The sequence below is a fragment of the Pelophylax lessonae genome (assembly GCF_965119305.1).
Source record: "Pelophylax lessonae genome assembly, chromosome: 6".
Classification (NCBI taxonomy): domain Eukaryota; kingdom Metazoa; phylum Chordata; class Amphibia; order Anura; family Ranidae; genus Pelophylax; species Pelophylax lessonae.
In genome coordinates, this window is record NC_138773.1 from 24,885,838 (window position 1) to 24,905,991 (window position 20,154).

The 20,154-nt window shown below is 46.9% G+C and overlaps 1 protein-coding gene across 1 annotated transcript in view; it reads right to left on the bottom strand.

Annotated features, from left to right (window-relative positions):
- Positions 1–18,562, bottom strand: part of LOC309558500 (up-regulator of cell proliferation-like) — a gene marked incomplete at its 3' end in the record, with an annotated part of 39,029 nt that extends 20,467 nt beyond the window's left edge. The window contains exon 1 of the mRNA XM_082261580.1: positions 18,542–18,562. Within this exon, the coding sequence (XP_082117706.1) occupies positions 18,542–18,552 (11 nt within the window). The 5' untranslated portion in view covers positions 18,553–18,562. The remainder of the gene's footprint in view (positions 1–18,541) is intronic.
- Positions 18,563–20,154: the final 1,592 nt, after the last annotated feature.

Sequence of the window (20,154 nt, forward strand, 5' to 3'; positions counted from 1 at the left end):
GTCCCTATACTCTTGATACATACATATAATTTGTGTATCTGCGCACATATCGGACTGATCCAAGTGTTTTCATTATGTTGACTATACATGAATTGACATTTCATATGTTGTACTTTGTTAATTGTTGGTGTATAACAATAAAATGTTTCCCATGCTCATATTTCCCAGTGTTCTGGTTTCCACCTTATTTAAAATCCCAATCCTTTCCTCTATTCATGCAATTAAGGATGGGGGCACATTTTTCTGTGCTTCTTCTTTTGATGTAAGTGAGCTTCTCCTCGCCTCTTCTCCCTCCCTTCCTGCTCTCTCTCCCAAATTCCTCTCCCTCTCTGCAGCTAGAGTTTTCTTTCTTGCAGCATGTGCAGTACCATGACCTATGTGCTGTGTGGGCTCACACTGGTAAGCTGCAGTTTGGCTGAAGTGCTGGTAGCCTTCCGGCATGTTGCCCCTAGCCCCATAGACCTTTATTAGGTTGCACATTTTTACTGCATGTTCTGAAAGTGCACAAAAAGTCCTGCATGCTGCATCTTTGGTGCACTGTCAGAAAATGCAGCCAAAGTGCACAACCTAAAAGAAGTCTAAGGGACTGCCGCTAAAGAAAAGTGCCAGTACACCTGCACTGCGGCCAAACCGCAGCACACCATGTGAGCCCAAAGGCTTGTATGCTCTTAAAGCAGGCACTGCCACTACACTGAAAAGTAATCCATGCTCAGGTCACTTTTCAGAGGTATTTGACAGGCAGTGAGGAGGTGATATCACATTTCCTCCCTGCCTTTTTTAATGCCTAAATGCCAGTCCCTCCAGGTAATGGCATGGTTCACTTTGAACTCCACCTTATTTCCATTACTCTTTGTAGGTATTCGATGTACTCTCACCTCATTGTTTGCACATCTATTACCTAAAGAGAGTTATGGAAATAGGGTGGAGTTCAAAGTGAATTTATACACCTAAGAGGAGCATCCCTTTTAGAAGATTTGAGGATATTATGAAACCCAGAGACTGGTGGACTTAAGCCACCATAGACAGATTTAAATTTTTGCTGAACCGGCAAAATTTCAATCTATGTGTAGACTGGTTGTACAGAATTTGATCAGTTGACTTCAGTACAACCAGCTTGTCTTTTTTTTGTCGATCACTGCTGGCTGCTATAGCTGCCGGCAGCGTTCACTGTATTCTTATGGCTGAGAAACTTTCTTCATAGAGAACACCCTAATGCATGGCTCTTACTGAAGCTTGGTAAATCAAATGCCAGGCTTCCCTAGCATTACACCTATGCAAGTCTGGGCACAAGCCAGCAAAGGCTCCTGGATAGGGATGATCGAACGGTTCAGGTCCACCATCGGTTCGGCCCGAACATTGGGTGTTCGAGGTTCGGCCGAATTTAGAACTTTTTGCCCAAAAAGTTCGGAATTTGGCAACCAGAACCGCCCAAAATGCAATGCTTCAGGAAATGGGCTATAAAAGCCTGTGATTGGACCAGAACCATTAGCAAAAGCCAATTGAGGGGGCAGGAGAATGCTAGGAATGTGATTGGAGTGACTAGGGGGTCCCTAGACCAATCATTAGTGAATACGCCCCCCAGTATATAAGATCGCCCGCCATATTCCTAGCATTCTTGTACGGGACATGGAAGAGAGTGGAATGCTGTTCTAAAATAAAAGATTTCAGCCAAGCGCTCACTCCAAGGGGGAAGACTGGCGTGCTGCTCTCCTCAGGCAGGGAACTCCAACATGGGTACATAAAAAAGAGAGAGAAAGGAGGCGCAAACACCTAGTGCATTACCCGTGGTACACTGTTAATAATTTTAATAAAAATGCCAAATGCATACTCACAAACATGAAGATAATAAAAGCGTGTTACAAGAATCCACCATGCATATACAGGAACATGTCCTTGAAGTCAGGACCTCTAACGCGTTTCGGGAGTCAAGCCCCCTTCCTCAGAGCTTGACTCCCGAAACGCGTTAGCGGTCCTGACTTCAAGGACATGTTCCTGTATATGCATGGTGGATTCTTGTAACACGCTTTTATTATCTTCATGTTTGTGAGTATGCATTTGGCATTTTTATTAAAATTATTAACAGTGTACCACGGGTAATGCACTAGGTGTTTGCGCCTCCTTTCTCTCTCTTTTTTATGTGGAATGCTGTTCTGTCCTAATGTGTTACAAAGTGTCATTTAGCTATTTTTAGTGTGAGGAAAGGGATATCTAGTGTAGTTAGAGTGCTCCTTTACACTTAAGTTAGCTTCAAAAATTTAGTTTCTGTAGGGAAAGTGTTAAGTGTAAAGGGACTGTAGTGTAGTGTAGGGTTAACTGACAGTGACTGCCATGGCAGGGTGACAAAACCCTTCCATAGCAGGGTGACCGCTATAGAGAAATGATCATTTCTCTGAGTTGCTTCGGCACAGGCATATGGCTTCACACCAGCCAAGCATTTTTCATGCTGCAGGGGCTGCCACTGCCAGTGCTTTTTTGAGGACATGTTTGATGTCAGACATGACATCTGAACATGTGTATAGGGGGTATATATACACATATATGTCTGTATATATACCCTTTTTTTTTGACGCTAGCGTTTTTTTTTGGGGGTTCTTTTGAGGCAGGCAAAACATCTGAACTTGTGTATAGTGGTGTATATACACACATACATATATTTATATACACACCTAGACATATATAGGTGTGATAGTAGCAGAAATATATGCTTGCGCTAATGAAATCATTTACAGTAATATATTTCTGCTACTATCACACCTATATATGGCTAGGTGTCTATATACATATAATTATGTGTGTATATATACCACTATACACAAGTTCAGATGTTTTGCCTGCCTCAAAAGAACCCAAAAAAATGCCAAAAAAACGCTAGCGTCAAAAAAAAAAATGCCCAGGTGTGTTTTTGCTGGCATTTTTTGGGGGTTTTTGGAGGCAGGCAAAACATCAGAACTTGTGCACAGTACCACTATACACAAGTTCAGATGTTTTTCCTGACTGCAAAGAACCCAAAAAAATGCCTGCTTTGAAACCGGCAAGGTGTGAAAACCGAGAAGAGAAGCTAACCCCCTGAGCTGAAAGTGTTCTAATACAAACAATCTTTTTTTATGGTTCTGGACATGCTAGAGAGCTGAAACTTCACATGCACACTTTTTAGACCCCCCAGATACTAAATCCAAAGTAAAAATCAAAAAATCTCTCTTTTTTTTTTTTCTTCAATAATTGGCTTTTTTATCAAAAATGACAATTTTTAAGAACTTTTTTTTGTGTGATTAATAGTTAATGGGGTATGACCCAGAACCCTAGGGACTTTTTAGGGGCATTTATTGGGTTTTAGGGCTTAAAAATTGTGTTTTTTGATTACCGAAGTTTGGGTCCCATTGATTTCAATGGGGTTCTGAAATCCGGGCCGAACTTTCGGGAAGTTCGGATGTTCTGGCCGAACCGAACTTTTCAAAAGTTCGATCATCCTTACTACTGGAAACATAGGAGGATGGCCAGTAAGAGGAGAGCTGGGATATGACATTACTTACTTTACGTCATATCCCTGCCACTCCTAAACCTGCTCCACTGCAGCACCAGGCCCATGATGCCCTTAATCTGGCCCTGGGGGCCGGTGCACCGGCATATGCCTGCATATGCTTTTCTCACTAATGGCAATTGACACAGAAGGAGCCTGCAGCCTGGGGAATCTGGTGGTCATGCCCAGGGAGACAGCCGGGCTGGCGCGTTTAGCCTGCTGCACTTACTCTGACTCTCAGCTACTCTGCTTGTTTGACTTGCCAAGTGGTGTGGTTCCCACTTACCAGAGAGGGTCCAGACTTCACAAGTAGCGCTTAGTGTGGCAGCAGTAAAAGCACAGTCTTTTGCCTTCATCTTCCTGCAGTCTCTTTGATCTGTGTACTAGGAGTAGAGAAGACGCAGGTGGGAATCATGCGGAACAGTCTCTGAGAGATTGCCCCTGCTGAGAGAAGCCCCCACAGAAAGTGACCGCTCCATCTGCCCACACAGAGAGTGACCGCTCCATTCTGCCTGAACAGAGAGTGACTGCTCCACTCTGTCCGCACAGAGAGAGACAGACTCCTCCACATTGCCTCCACAGACAAACTGCAATGTGGAGCGGTCTCTCTCTGTAGGCAAGGTGGAGCAGTCTCTCTCTTTGCAGGCAATGTGGAGCAGTCTCTTTCTCTCTGTGCAGGCAATGTGGAGCAGTCTCTTTCTCTCTGTGCAGGCAATGTGGAGCAGTCTCTTTCTCTCTGTGCAGGCAATGTGGAGCAGTTTCTCTCTGTTAAGGCAATGTCGAGCAGTCTCTTTTTCTCTGTTAAGGCAATGTGGAGCAGTCTCTCTCTCTCTCTCTCTCTGTGAAGGCAAGGTGGAGCAGTTTCTCTCTCTCTCTGTGAAGGCAATGAGGAGCAGTCTCTCTCTCTGTGTAGGCAATGTGGAGCGGCCTCTCTCTCTCTCTCTTTGTGCAGGCAATGTGGAGTGGTCTCTCTCTCTGTGCAGGCAATGTTGTGGAGCGGGCTCTCTCTCTGTGCAGGCAATGTTGTGGAGCGGTCTCTCTCTCTCTGCGCAGGCAATGCGGAGCAGTCTCTCTGTGCAGGCAATGTGGAGCAGTTTTTCTCTCTTTGTGCAGGCAATGTGGAGCTGTCTTTCTCTTTGTGCACTCAATGTGGAGCAGTTTTTCTCTCTCTGCAGGCAATGTGAAGTCGTCCCTCTCTCTCTGTGCAGGCAATGTGAAGTCATCTCTCTCTCTCTGTGCAGGCAATGTGGAGCGGTCTCTCTCTCTGTGCAGGCAATGTTGTGGAGCGGGCTCTCTCTCTGTGTAGGCAATGTTGTGGAGCGGTCTCTCTCTCTCTGTGCAAGCAATGTGGAGCGGTCTCTCTCTCTGTGCAGGCAATGTTGTGGAGCGGGCTCTCTCTCTCTGCAGGCAATGTTGTGGAGCGGTCTCTCTCTCTCTGTGCAGGCAATGTGGAGCAGTTTTTCTCTCTTTGTGCAGGCAATGTGGAGCTGTCTTTCTCTTTGTGCACTCAATGTGGAGCAGTTTTTCTCTCTGTGCAGGCAATGTGAAGTCGTCTCTCTCTCTCTGTGCAGGCAATGTGGAGCGGTCTCTCTCTCTCTGTGCAGGCAATGTGGAGCGGTCTCTCTCTCTCTGTGCAGGCAATGTTGTGGAGCGGGCTCTGTCTCTGTGCAGGCAATGTTGTGGAGCTCTCTCTCTCTCTGTGCAGGCAATGTGGAGCAGTTTTTCTCTCTTTGTGCAGGCAATGTGGAGCTGTCTTTCTCCTGTGCACTCAATGTGGAGCAGTTTTTCTCTCTTTGTGCAGGCAATGTGAAGTGGTCTCTCTCTCTCTCTCTCTCTGTGCAGGCAATGTGAAGTAGTCTCTCTCTCTCTGTGCAAGCAGTGTGAAGCGGTCTCTCTCTGTGCAGGCAGCGTGAAGCCGTCTCTCTCTGTGCAGGCAGCGTGAAGCGGTCTCACTCTGTGCAGGCAGCGTGAAGCGGTCTCACTCTGTGCAGGCAGCGTGAAGCGGTCTCTCTCTCTCTCTGTGCAGGTAGTGTCAAGCAGTCTCCCCCACTCTTTGTGCAGGAAATGTGGAGCAGTCTCTCTCTCTCTCTCTCTCTGGGGCAATATGGAGTTGTCCCTCTCTCTGTGTGGGCAATGAGGAGTAGTGATGTCGCGAACATAAAATTCGCCGTTCACGAACGGCGAACGCGAACATCGGCGAATGTTCGCGAACCGGCGAACATTGCGAACCGCCATAGGCTTTAATAGGCAGGCGAATTTTAAAACCCACAGGGACACTTTCTGGCCACAATAGTAATGGAAAAGTTGTTTCAAGGGGACAAACACCTGGACTGTGGCATGCCGGAGAGGGATCCATGGCAAAACTCCCAGAGTCGGGTTTTATTCCATAAAGGGCATAAATCACCTAACATTCCTAAATTGTTTGGAATAACGTGCTTTAAAACATCCAGTGTGTGTATACGATCAGGTATGATGTTGTATCGATCAGGTAGTGTAAGGGTTACGCCCGCTTCACAGTGACAGACCAAACTCCCCGTTTAACGCACCGCAAACAGACCAGAACCAACCAAAATGGGACAGGAACTGGGCTTTAAGGATTAGGGTTAGGGTTAGGTTTAGTGTTAGGGACTAGGGTTAGGGTTACGGTGAGATACTTAGGGTTAGAGTTAGTAACCCTACCCCTACGCCTCTAACCCTAACCGTCTAACCCTAAGCACTAAAAATAACCCTAACCCTAGCCCTAACCCTAATTCTAATTTTTTTTCTGGTTCTGGACATGCTACAGAGCTGAAACTTCACAGGTACACTTTTTAGACCCCCAGACACTGAATCACACAAAAAAAGTTCTTAAAAATTTTAATTTTTTGATAGAGAGCCAATTATTGGAAAAATTAAAAAAAAAAAAAAAATAAAAACAATTTCTTTGGATTTAGCATCTGGGGGTTCTAAAAAGTGTACCTGTGAAGTTTCAGCTCTGTAGAATGTCCGGAACCAGAAAAAAATACGAATTAGGGTTAGGGCTAGGGTTAGGCTTAGGGTTAGGGTTAGGGTTAGGGCTAGGGTTAGGTTTAGGGTTAGGGTTATTTTTATGGCTAGGCTTAGAGGGTTAGGGTTATGGTTAGAGGGTTAGGTTTAGTGTTAGGGGCTAGGGTTAGGGTTACGGTGAGATACTTAGGGTTAGAGTTAGTAGCCCTACCCCTACCCCTCTAACTCTAACCCTCTAACCCTAAGCACTAAAAATAACCCTAACCTTAGCCCTGACCCTAACCCTAGCCCTAACCCTAACCCTAGCCCTAACCCTAATTCTATTTTTTTTCTGGTTCTGGACATGCTACAGAGCTGAAACTTCACAGGTACACTTTTTAGACCCCCCAGACAATAAATCCAAAGAAATTTTTTTTTTTTTTTAATTTTTTTTTTTTTTTTTTAAGTTTTCCAATAATTGGCTCTCTATCAAAAATGACAATTTTTAAGAACTTTTTTTGTGTGATTTAGTGTCTAGGGGGTCTAAAAAGTGTACCTGAGAAGTTTCAGCTCTGTAGCATGTCCAGAACCAGGAAAAAAAGATCATTTTCAGTAGAGCAGGGATGGTGGGAACCCCTTTTACACCTCTATGATCTTTTTTTTCTGGTTCTGGACATGCTACAGAGCTGAAACTTCACAGGTACGCTTTTTAGACCCCCCCAGACACTAATCCAAAAAAAAGTCATGCCTGCCACCGTATATATCAGTGGTGGGTGGGCAGTGGCACTGCAGTGGGCACAGTACACTCTGTGGACCTGACAGTCACTGGCACCCAGGCAACTGCAATTATAAAAAAAATATATATTTTTTTACTTTGCAAGCTGCTGTGCCACCGGATATATATCAGTGGTGGGTGGGCACGCAGTGGCACTACAGTGGGCACAGTACACTCTGTGGACCTGACAGTCACTGGCAGCCCAGGCAACTGCAATAAAAAAAAATTAGACAAATACCAGCCCTTAGAAGGGCTTTTTGGGGTGCTGTCAGGATGCTGTCCTTACAGCAGTAGTGGACCAAGAACACTGACTAGCAAGACCAGGAACACTGACTAACAACTGTCCCTAGCTATTAACAGCAGCAGCAGCAGCTCTCCCTGCTCTCACTAACACACACTGCTTCAGAATGATCTAAGATGGATGCTGCCCTTGCTTATTTATAGGAGGTGGGAGGGTGTGGGAGGGAGGTATGCTGATTGGCTGGAAATGTACCTGCTGACTGTGAAGTTCAGGGTCAAAGTTTGCCTCAATGATGTATTATAGGGGGCGGACCGAACATCGCATATGTTCGCCCGCAGCGGCGAACGCGAACATGCTAAGTTCGCCGGGAACTGTCCGCCGGCGAACAGTTCGGTACATCTCTAATGAGGAGCAGTGTCTCTCTCTCTGTGCAGGCAATGTGGAGCAGTCTCCCTCTCTCTCTCTCTCTGTGCGGGCAATGCAGTGCAGATGGATGGTGAGCTGATTAGGTGGTTCAAAGGGCCACTTGACTGGACTTGCCCCCCAGCCCTAAGGCTACCAGCCCTCCCCTGCACAGGGGCACTCCAACTCATACACCACGCAGATAGAATTACAAGATATAAAATCCTTAATGTCAAAACTCCTACCATTAGTATTAGTGGTGAAAGCAGTCAACCTCCTCAGATGTGTATTAACTTGCCTGCACGCCTTACACCTTCTACAAGCATAGAACCCTGCCTTTTCCCGAAACATCTTTGGTCTCTTGGGGGATCTAAAACCTTCACTATTTTTTCCCCAAAAGTGAGAGCCCTCCTATATTAGAAAACTGGTTCCTCTAGAAGGACTTTGCCAAAAACCTTATCCATACCCAAAATACTCCAGTGTCTTTTAAAGATCTCCTCTACTTCTCTAAATTGTTCATTTTAGTTAGAAATAAAACCCCATTCATGTTTGGTATCAATCGCTTTTTCTCTATTCTGTAAACATACTACCTGTGAGACTTCTTTCACTTCCCTAACAGTTCTGTCTAATGATTGCTCGTTATACCCTTTCCCAACAAACCTCTCTTTAATTACCTGGGATTGAGAGATAAAATCCCGATCAGTGGTACAATTCCTCCTGATACCTAACAGTTGTCCTTTGGGGATATTTCTAAGCCAACGTGGATGGTGGCCACTTTGTTTTGGTAAATACCTTGTATGATCAGTTGGTTTGAAATAGGCCTTGGTGACGAGCTGATGCTTCATCAACATCCAAGTAGTTCACTCGGTCTTTACTCCAGTGGAACACTATATTAATGTTATTTGTATTAGAATTCAACTCATCAGCAAAGTCAATCAAAGATAATTCGGACCCCACCCAGATAAAGAACAGGTCTTCTATATATCTTTTATAGGCCAGTAGCTCCCTCCTCTGTCTAGCCTATATATGCCTATCCTCCCATTCGCTCATAAGGAGGTTCGCTATACTCTGTGCAAATTTCACGCCCATAGCGACTCCTTTTTTTGGGTGTAGAAACTCCCCTCATACCAAAAATAATTATGGGAGAGGCAAAAATCCAACACCCTTCCCAAAAATCTCTTTTGGACATCAGGGAGGTCTGACCTTTGATTAAAAGCCAAATTTAATGCCAATAAAGCATCTTCATGTTGTATTATGGTATATAAAGATGCCACATCCACTGTAACTAGAAATATATCTGGAACATTGGGTAATACTATCTATTTAAGCATCAATAAGAAGTCTTTAGTGTCCCTCAAATATGCCCTTGTTTGAATGACACTTTCTTGAAGGAATTTGTCAAGACATTCACCTACACGTGCAGATACAGAACCTATGCTATTAACAATAGGTCTAGTAGGAGGGTTCAGCTCATCTTTATGTATTTTAGGCAATGTGTATATGGTTGGTATCCTGCTAAAAGCTCGGCATCAGGTATCTTTTCTCTTTTTTAGACAGAATTCTCGTATAATACCAGAACTCTATTAAATTATCCAAATACTTTCTTTACTGTTGAGTGGGATCCTTGTCAAGTAACTCATAAGTTGTTGTATCCGCTAACATATTAGATAATTGAGTATGATAAAAGGTCTTATCCAAGATGACAACACCTCCTCCTTTGTCGGCGGGCCTTATCACCTCTTTGCATTTTTCCAATGCTTCAATTCCTTCCTGTATATATCTAGGATTGACATCCTTCTTCGGTTTTATTTTTTAAATCTCAAATTACCAACTGTTTAAACACCTCCACATGTTGATTGGATAGCTGGGGGGGGATTAAAGATTTACTTTTCAGACCACTATTTATTCCTACCGTCTGCTTTTGCCTAGATTGGGATTTCTTTTCTTATTTGTATTGATGTTCAAAAAATATATTTTCATATTTATCTTTCTTATATGTTTATGGATATCCATATAGACATTAAATTTGTTGACTGTTTTTTATAGCACATTTTAACCATGCATTCAGGATATTAACTTCTTTGTTTGTTAATTGTACTCCCGCTGGATTATAGATGCCCTTTAATCTATTTCCGTCCTTTTTTTAAACCCTTCTCCCGGCTCAGCATCCCCTCGATGTTGTTCTAACATGGGCCACTGTCTCTTCTGAGGCCTTCCCCAATACAGGTTTATATTCCTCATTTGCTCTTTTGCTGGGAATGGGGGACCCATAGGTCTCCCTCTCCAAGGTCTGCAGCCTCTTCTCCCGCCTCGGCCCCTCCCTCCTCTCCCTAAAAAAGGACGGACCGGGGTACACTCATTAGGTTCACCATAATTGTATGGAGTTTCATATCAATTGGACAATGGTATCCTATCAGGTGTTCCATATTGGGTATTATCTCGCCTTGGGGGATCTCTTGGCCAAGTGTCCCTATAATGTTTCTGATACTGATAAGGGTTCCCTGTAGGGTGGGTACTCATATTGGAATATTGATTTTCTTTTTCAAATTAGCCCTCATTCCCTGCTGCTGATGGCCAACTAGTCCCCTTATTTGTTTTCCCTTTTCAACCCCATTCCTTTGAGTTGGAGGTTGTTGCTGATGGTGATCTGATATGATGTTAGGAATGTTGGACTTATATCAAAATGTTGACTCACTCTAGAGTCAGATTTAGGGGTTTGCCAGAAATAACTGGATTTTTGACTTACCGTAAAATCCTTTTCTCTTAAGTTCATTGACAGACGCAGTCCTCTGATCCATATCAGTAGGGCTATACTGCCCCCTACAAGAGTAGGACACTAGGCAGAAAAAAGTTCTGGCTACGCCTATGGGCAGTACAGGAGGGTACACCCTCTCTTTTCCTGCATAGGATGTCAGTTTTGTATCAAAGCAGTGTCAGAAAAGTAACACCAACCCAACTCCAAATAGAGCAGGTCTGAAGGGATGACCATGTGCTGGATGGAAACAGTTGAACGGCAGTCTGAAGTTCCAAGAGTTTTTTCCCCAGAGGGAGAAACACACTGACTGAGGACAAGTCCAAAGTCAGGCCCAGATAGTGCAGTCTCATGGAAGGGACCAGGGATGACTTCTGAAGGTTCAGAACCCACCCAAACTCCTCCAGAGTTCTCATGGTGACTTCCAAATTCATTGTCAGCACCGTAGGGGACTCCACATGGAGAAGCAGATCGGCCAGGAATCCAGGACTGATACACCCCGCTGCCGCAACAGCACCAGGACCGGAACCAACACCTTTGTGAAGACCTGAGGAGCAGAAGTGAGATCAAGGGGTAACGCCACAAACCGATAGAGATCCTTCCCCACGGCAAAAACGGATATCCCGTTGGTGTCCTACACATAACGGGATGTGAAGGTAGGCATCTTTGATGTCTATGGAGGCCAGAAATCCCCATGATGTAGGGAAGCCACCCTCGTGTGAACCGATACCATCTTGAATTTTTGATCTGCATGGAAGCATCAGGGCCAGTAGATCCAGCCTTGTTGAACCACAGCCTGAACTGCCCCATAGAGCACCTGTAAACAATCTGGGGACAGCCACACATTGGAAGGGAAAAACTTACCGGAAAAAAACAGAACGAAAGTCGATCTTGCAACTGGACCGCATGACCTCCTGAACCCAGCTGCCTGGGAAATGGGCCATATATGGGTGAAGACGCATCTTCAGGCAGAGTAGGCCTTGTCCGCAGGTCTGGAAAAAAACAATCTCTTGTTCACCAGACCAGGGTCGTTTGGAATCACCCGAGGAAGTCTTGAAGGACTTCTCCACATCGACTCCCCGAGGGATGAAGACACTGTTTGTAAGTCGAAAGGGAGGGACCCCGTCTGCAACGAAGGCCCTTCACTTACTCTTGTTAATCTGTGGAAGAAAAGCACTCTTTCCTCCGTGAGACCCTTATATAATGTCATCCAAGGCAGCGCCACAGGCGATCCCCCTGAAAAGGGAGATCCATTAAGGCCTTCTTAGAAAGTTTGATCCACAGACCAACACTGCGGCCAAGTATACGCTGGACAACCACCGCCAAAACCGACAGGTGACCCAATAAAGCAGCCGTGTCCAGCGCGGCATCGCAAACAAATTGCAGCCCCTGCGCCAGCTGGTTCAACTGCTCCCCCAGGGCAGGAGGGACTTGCTCCTCACCAAGTCACAGCATTGGAACTCCACCCATCAGGCAGAGTCTGCTTGGCAAAGGCAATCATAAACACTGTTCCCAGTGCAGATCCCGCCAGGGAGTACAGATCGCGGGCCACAGCCCACGCCATCCTATTCCCCCAGGTAATTATAGGACGGGGATTTCTCCACCGGAACAACGGTAGTCGTATTCAGCCAAGAGACCGGTAGGTCCACCTTAGGCGGAACAGTCCACTGTACCAGAGACTCCTCAAAAGGGTAAAGTCTAGCAGCCGCGTAGACACCCAAGGGGAATGTCTCAGACAGTCCCATTCTTCATGAGCATGCTAGCAAATTAAGGTGCTCCAGGTGGCATGTGAGTGCCAGATGCAACCTGCGCCCCAGGTACAGGCGTTGCTGCGTCCTCCAAATTGCAGGGTGTCACGCACTGAAACAACCAGTGCATCCACCAGCGCCTGTATCATGCGCGGCAGGGGAGGTAGAAATGTCATCTTCATTATCCGAGGAGACAGGGCACAAGGTAACAGACCCAGCAGGGAGGCCCACGTCTGCGGCGGCTGAGTCAGACTCAGAATCAGAGACATCAGATGAGGCAGGGGTAGGTGGGGAAACATTTCAGCGCACCTCGCTCTCTCAAGGCCACCTCCACCTGGGCCCAAATGCTTCCTGAACTGCTGAAAATGCATTAATGGACAGTGGAGATCCGGAAGGCCCTGTGGCCTCCGTGAGGGGATCAGGTGGTGACACATGGCCTGCAGGGTCCATACTTAACCAGAAGAGCCCGCCAGCAAAATTTGCAAAAAAAAAGACTTTTTTTTTTATATGAAAAGAGCGGCCCCACAGTGCTACAACGCCCCCCCGGAGGTCACAGAGATAGAGAGACTACCCTTAGTAACTCACTGCCCCCAGATAGCAATCAGATTAGGAAGGTCTCAGCAGTGGCTCAGTGAAGGGAAGTGAGCCAGGAAGCTGCCCGGGGTGATGGGAGGGGCTCCTTCCACCAAAATAATGCCTCCAGGCACACCCCCCGGCCTTCACAGCAAAAAAATCCACCGCAAAATGGCTGAAAATGGGTGTACCAAGATGGCCACCATCATAGAAGCTGACGAGGCTACAGGAAAATGGCGGTGCCACACGGGAGCACGGTAACCAGGACCCACAGGGGGACCCCCCGCCAGCCCATCTACCACCATCCAGCTGTAGGAACCCACTGAGCCCCCCCCCCCAGCGCACGATCGGTAAAGCGGTGCGGACAACGCACTCCCCAGCCCCCCATGCGGCCTGCAAACGAGGTCCCAGCCCCAGGCAGGCCCAAACAGTCCCCCACGTGGAGGGATGGGGGGGGAGGAGGGATGGTCACAACAGGACAGAAGGAAACCCAGGAGTGTGAGGGGGGAACATTTACTCACTGTACCAAGAACACAGGTGGGCGCCATCTCCTGACAGGACCCCTCTCCACCGAAGGGTGGGGGCTGTCGGCTGCGACATAGGCCTAGAACCTGTCCTGTGCGACCTGGCGAGACGTTTAACTCGCGGGGCCAGTCCCCGTCCAGTGGGACTATTTCGCGGCTGACCCATCGCGGAACTAAGGCTTGCACGCACTCGTTGGCCAGACTGGGGTGACCACTGGATCTAGATACCCAGCGCATCGCCCAGCCCGGCATAGTTGCTTGAAGATCTCACAGGAAAAAATTCCGGAGAAAAAGGCTAGCTAAAAAAATCTACATAAAAATTACTTTTATGCCAGGACCAAAGATCCCAGCAAGGAACTAGGTCCTTACTCCTGACTAGGCAGATTAAAACTGACATCCTATTCAGGAAGAGAGAGGGTGTACCCTCCGGGACTGCCTATAGGCGTAGCCAGAACTTTTTTCCTGCCTAGTGTCCTACTCCTGTAGGGGGCAGTATAACCCTACTGATATGGATCAGAGGACTACGTCCGTCAATGAACGATCGAGAAATATCTAATTTCTTCTAAAATCTCCTTTATCTCTATGAAACTTCTTAACCTTCTATGAAACTTCTTAACCTTTTTGTGTGTGTCTATTTTCTCTAACTTCTTTTTTATATCAATATTGAACTGAATAACCTGTTTCTAAATCCCTGTTAGGGTCTATCTGAACCTGCAATTCTGCTATCCTCTTTTCAAGTGTCGCCATTTTTTTCTTTTTCCTTTTTAAAACTAATTCCTGTAATTTAAAACCTACACTTTTAAACAAAAATCAAGCCATTCTGCACTGGATTGTTCATTGTCTATGCCATCCTGAGGAGTCATCTCCCAACGTAAACTCCTCATGATGATCTTTTCTTTGCGATATTGCTCAAAGGTTCCTATATCCCACCAAGTCCGAACCTGCTTCTCTAAAAGGTTCCCCAGTAGAGCAGACATCTCAAGTCTCCCGCAAGTCGCAGGAGACTCCCGCTTTCCGTCCTGAGCTCACGGACACCCTCGAGGTCAGGGCAATATCCCGGCTGTGTGTGTGAGTCACAGTGAGTCAGATGACTCATCGATGCAGGCAGAAGAGTGTGTCAGCTGTCAGCAAGCTGAGCCTGCACGGAGAAATCAAGTCGGAGCCGAAGTAGATCCGGCTCACAGGCGGAGTGATATGAGTCATGCACTCCGTCTGTGGGAGGAGCTGCAGAGAGCAAGCAGCGGCTTTGCTCTCTACTACAGTCACATCTTCTACTCCAGGAGGCATTTTGGCGCGCGCGGGACCAATCATCGTGACACCCCACTCTGTGACAGACACAGTGACCTAACCTGAGAGCCAGCACCTGAGACCAGTACCAGTGACCAGGCCAGTATCAGCACCAGTGACCAGGCCAGTACCAGCACCTGTGACCAGCACCAGTGACCAGGCCAGTACCAGCACCAGTGACCAGGCCAGTACCAGCACCAGTGACCAGGCCAGTACCAGCACCAGTGACCAGGCCAGCACCAGTGACCAGGCCAGTACCAGCACCAGTGACCAGGCCAGTACCAGCACCAGTGACCAGGCCAGCACCAGTGACCAGGCCAGTACCAGCACCAGTACCAGCACCAGTGACCAGGCCAGTACCAGCACCAGTGACCAGGCCAGTACCAGCACCAGTGACCAGCACCAGTACCAGCACCAGTGACCAGGCCAGTACCAGCGCCAGTGACCAGGCCAGTACCAGCACCAGTGACCAGGCCAGTACCAGCACCAGTGACCAGGCCAGCACCAGTGACCAGGCCAGTACCAGCACCAGTGACCAGGCCAGTACCAGCACCAGTGACCAGACCAGCACCAGTGACCAGGCCAGTACCAGCACCAGTACCAGCACCAGTGACCAGGCCAGTACCAGCACCAGTGACCAGGCCAGTACCAGCACCAGTGACCAGCACCAGTACCAGCACCAGTGACCAGCACCAGTGACCAGGCCAGTACCAGCACCAGTGACCAGGCCAGTACCAGCATCAGTGTCCAGTACCAGCACCAGCACCAGTGACCAGTACCCGCACCAGTTACCAGACCAGTACAGTACCAGCACCAGTGAACAGTACCAGCATCAGTGACCAGTACCAGTGACCAGATATACTGATTACATTTCATTTAATTATTCTCTGGTAGTGTTAAATTGGAAAGGGGGGGGTGCGGCGCAGGCGTGCGTGGGGGGGGGGGGGGCGACGGCGTGTGGGGGTGGGGCTCACCTCCCTGAAATGACTTTGCCACCTCCCTGAAATGAGTTTTTGCAGGTTGGGATGTCTGGTAGAGTGAGGTTGCATGTGAGATCATGCTCAACCTCATTAAAAATACTCTCCATTAAAACTTGTTTCAATATTGAGCTGTCTGTTCTTTAAAAACTGGACAGCACCCATAGCTGCTAGGTTAATAACGTGCAATAATAATCAAAAAAGAGTGATAAGAATGTGCTAACACATCTAATCACTTACCCAGCGCTCAAAGTATAAATTCTTTATTGTTCCTCTATTCGATGATAATTAACCTTTAGGGAAGCTGCTACTATTCAACCAAAACTGATAATCAATTACACATGTGTTACCTTACCCAATTACAATGATAATACCAATTGGAAAGAAACACATTAGCAGCGCTATAAATCATCCTATTATCACAAAATAGTCCAATGCAGTTCTTTTATAATGCAGTTCTTATCCTTCATTGGTGTAATATGCCTCGTACACACGCAACGATTATCGGCCGACCGATCGACCGTCTTTTGTCCAGAGTTGTGTTTTGTTGGTTGGAATGTGCCTAGACTGCACATGAATTTTCTCGGCCAACAAAAACCAACTTCAGAAGTGATGTCATGTGCTGGGTTACTTTCCGTGTGTTTTTTCTTCTCATGCCCAGTCTTGCTCATTAGATTTTTGTCTGCCGAAATCTGTACTGACTGAGGAACAATCGGCCATTGTGTTTTGATGGCTAACAAAAATCTTATAGCCTGCACACCAGATTTTTTTCGGCCGAAAAGTCGGAGTCGGTTGTCGAAAGCATCATACTAACAAGCCGAAAATCTGCCGATCGGACGTTGGCCGAAAATTCCCGGCCAATAATCGATGCGTGTGTACGAGGCATTAGTTGTTCACAGCATGCGCCTTCACCACACCTTTCGTGATTCCCCTTAGACAATACACACTCACCAGAAAAACTCTACACTGCACCTTTAAATATAGTATCCAGGTATCTGCCTCCACTGCCCCATACACCACCATGAAAACTGAGAATCCTCTATTTCCTGTTTATATAATTCGACCTTAGAATGTCATTCAAAAGGAATAAACTCCAAAACTCCAATCAAAGTGATAAAATGGAAAATAAGGGGAAGTCATAGAGAAGTATTGCTAAAAAACTCCCCATTTATTGTTTAAAATCAAACTCCCACTCCCTTCATATATTGCACTTACAAAAAGCAAAGATCCGCTCTCACTGCCCATCCCACTCTGTAGGCTGAACGGTGATTCCCGGGTAGCGTGTACGGCGTCCAGGGGTCCCGTTACCTCGGTGAATACGTGCTCCCGCCCTAACACCCCTTCCCCCCATATTAAAATCCCCACCCCCCAAGCAACAATAGATCTCCTAGCAGCCACCAACAATAGACCCCTCTCTTAACCACTTAAGCCCTGGAAGATTTTACCCCCTTCCTGACCAGGGGGTATTTTGCGATTCGGCACTGTGTGACTTTAACGGACAATTGCGCAGTCGTGCGAAGCTGTACCTAAACGAATTTGACGTCCTTTTTTTCCCCACAAACAGAGCTTTCTTTTGGTGGTATTTGATCACCTGTGCGATTTTTTGATCACGCGCTATAAACAAAAAAAGAGCGACAATTTTGCAAAGATAACAATATTTTTCACATTTTTTTTATATGAAATTCCCCAAAAAAAAAAAAAGTAAAAATCAAAATTTAACATTTTCGGCCAATTTGTTTTATGCTACCTATGTTTGGTAAAAAAAAAAAAAAAAAAAAAAATCGCAAAAAGCGTATTTTGATTGGTTTGCGCAAAAGTTATTGCATTTACTAACAAAGGGAAAGATTTTTGTCATTTTTGTTGGTTTTTTTTTTTAACGCGTAATGGCGGTGATCTGCGATTTTTTTTGCGGTACTGCGACATTGCGGCAGACAGATCGGACCCTTGACTGACATTTTTGACACTTTTGGGGTTACCAGTGACATTACTACAGTAATCAGTGCTATACATATGCACTGCTACTGTAAAAATACACTGGCAGTGAAGGGGTTAACTTTATTTGAGAGGGAGGGGCTGTGTGTGTCCCTAGGGGCGTGATTCTAACTGTGATTGGCTGTCTGTTGAGCTGTAGTTACACTGATCAACGGTCCTACATAGTAGAACCGTATGATCGGTGTTTCTACACAGGGGAGAATGACAGGCAGCTTGTTTACACAGCCTGCCTGCCTTTCTCCCTCTCCCCCGCCGATCGCCGAGTGACCGTGCGGCAGCGGGAGCGTGCCGCCGGCGGCACGCGCTCGCTCCCCAGAGCCTCAAAGGCTAGTGACGTAAATATACGTCACTTTGCCTGTGAGGGGCTGACCGCCGCAGTAAATCTACATGTGAGATCATGCAATCGGTAGTCGGCAATTGGTAGATCCCTCCTAGCAACAGTAGATCCCTCCTAGCAACAACTGACTCCCCCCCCCCCCCCCAGCATCATAAGATAAGACACCACCAGCAAAAATAGACCTCCCCAACAAGCATAGATCCCACAGTAGCCAGCATCAGTAGACACTCCAGTACACCCCCAGCACCCCTTACCATTACATTACACTCAGTGCTGGAGGTCCCCTTTCTACAACAGCTTTATCAGATCTGCATCTCCTCACACAGGGAATTATAAAAATAAAATTCGATATCAGGAATCTACAAAGATATAACACGTGAGCTGTAGAGACAAATGAGAAAATCACAGGAAAAGAAAGAAGAATTGTCTGTAAATGTAAGTTTTCTACTGACCTTTCATCCATGGTCCTGTTCTGGGGAAGAGGAGATCTGGAGATATGGTGTCACTCAGCTCAGTTCTGTATTTATAGGGAGGGTGTGGAAAGGTAAATGCAGAGCAATTTCTGAGAAACGAAACTAACGTTTCCAGTATCCTGGGTGTTGAGTTGTTGGGGTTGATTTACTAAAGGCAAATCTAGTGTACACTGCTGGTGCAGTTGCTCTAAATGTGAGGGGAAGCTCTGCGGATTTCTATCATGCAATCATGTGCAAGCAAAAATGTAGTTTTTATTATTTTCCTTGCATATTTCCCTCAGATTATTTGCCTTCAGTAAGGGTCCATTCACACTGGCGCGACACGACTTGCTGGGGCGACCTGTGAAGTCGTGGTGCACAGCGTGCACCGCGACCTCGGCGCGACTTGCAGGGACTTCATATAATTGAAGTCAATGCAAGTCGCCTCCAGGTCGCCCCAAAGTAGTACAGGACCCTTTTTCTAAGTCCGAGCGACTTGTGTCGCTCCTATTAGAACGGGTCCTGTACTATTCAATGGCGAGCGACCGACCGCGACTTGTCAGGCGACCAAGTCACCTGACAAGTCGCGCTAGTGTGAATGGACCCTAAGCCCCCGTTCACACTGGGGCGATCCGACTTCCCGGGGCGACCTCACAGGTCGCGGCGCGCTGCTCGCACTGCGACCTTGGAAAGGCCAGCACGGACTTCATAACATTGAAGTCTATGCAGGTCGCTCCGGGTCGCCCCAAAGAAGCTCCGGACCCTTTTTCTAAGTCGGAGCGACTTAGAACGGGTCCTCAGCTTCTCTATGCCAGGCGACCTACAGCAGGTCGCCCCAGTAATAACGGGGGCTAAATCAACCCTATTGTTTACAACTCAATTCATGTATTTTTCAACTTATTTTTTGCATTGTTAAAAAGCTTGTTGTCACAGCTTTTTGGGGCTTTGTTAAAGAGATTTCCCATTGATTATGGTTTTCCCAGACAGGAAGTGAGACAGGAACCTGACCCATTAACCAGTTGCCAACCCCCCACTGCAGATATACTGCGGCAGACTGGATCGCCTGCACGAACCGCCGCACCTGTACAGCGCTTTGCAGGAGCGCTCCTGGAGGCATGCTCGCATCCCCATTAGACAGTGGGTTAGCCGTTCCACGGACGGGCGGCCGCGATTGCCGCCGAGCACCTGCGATTGCTCCCTGTGGAAAGAGAACGACCGTCTGATGTTGTAAACACAACAGGCCGTTCTTCTCTATATATATGTCAAGTTATTTCACATTTTATTTTGTGTTCACTAATTAATTTAAAAATACACTTCCCAGAGGCGCGGTATCCCCCTCCCCTCAATATACCATTTAATGAAGTACGGTTGAAGCGTGCCGAAACCGTGGTTCGGGCAGGCCTGTAAATAAAGAGGGCCCACCAAGATGTAATTATTGAAAAAAGGGAGTGGAGGGAGGGATACCCGAAGATGTCAGCCCAGAGAGGGGGGGGGGCTGACGTTAAATAGGCCGGCCCCTCCCCTCCCACAACTGCAGGCTCCGCTTGCCCATTTGTGGTCAGGGAATCAAAAGAGTGAATTATACCATTTAAAGAAGTACGGTTGAAGCGTGC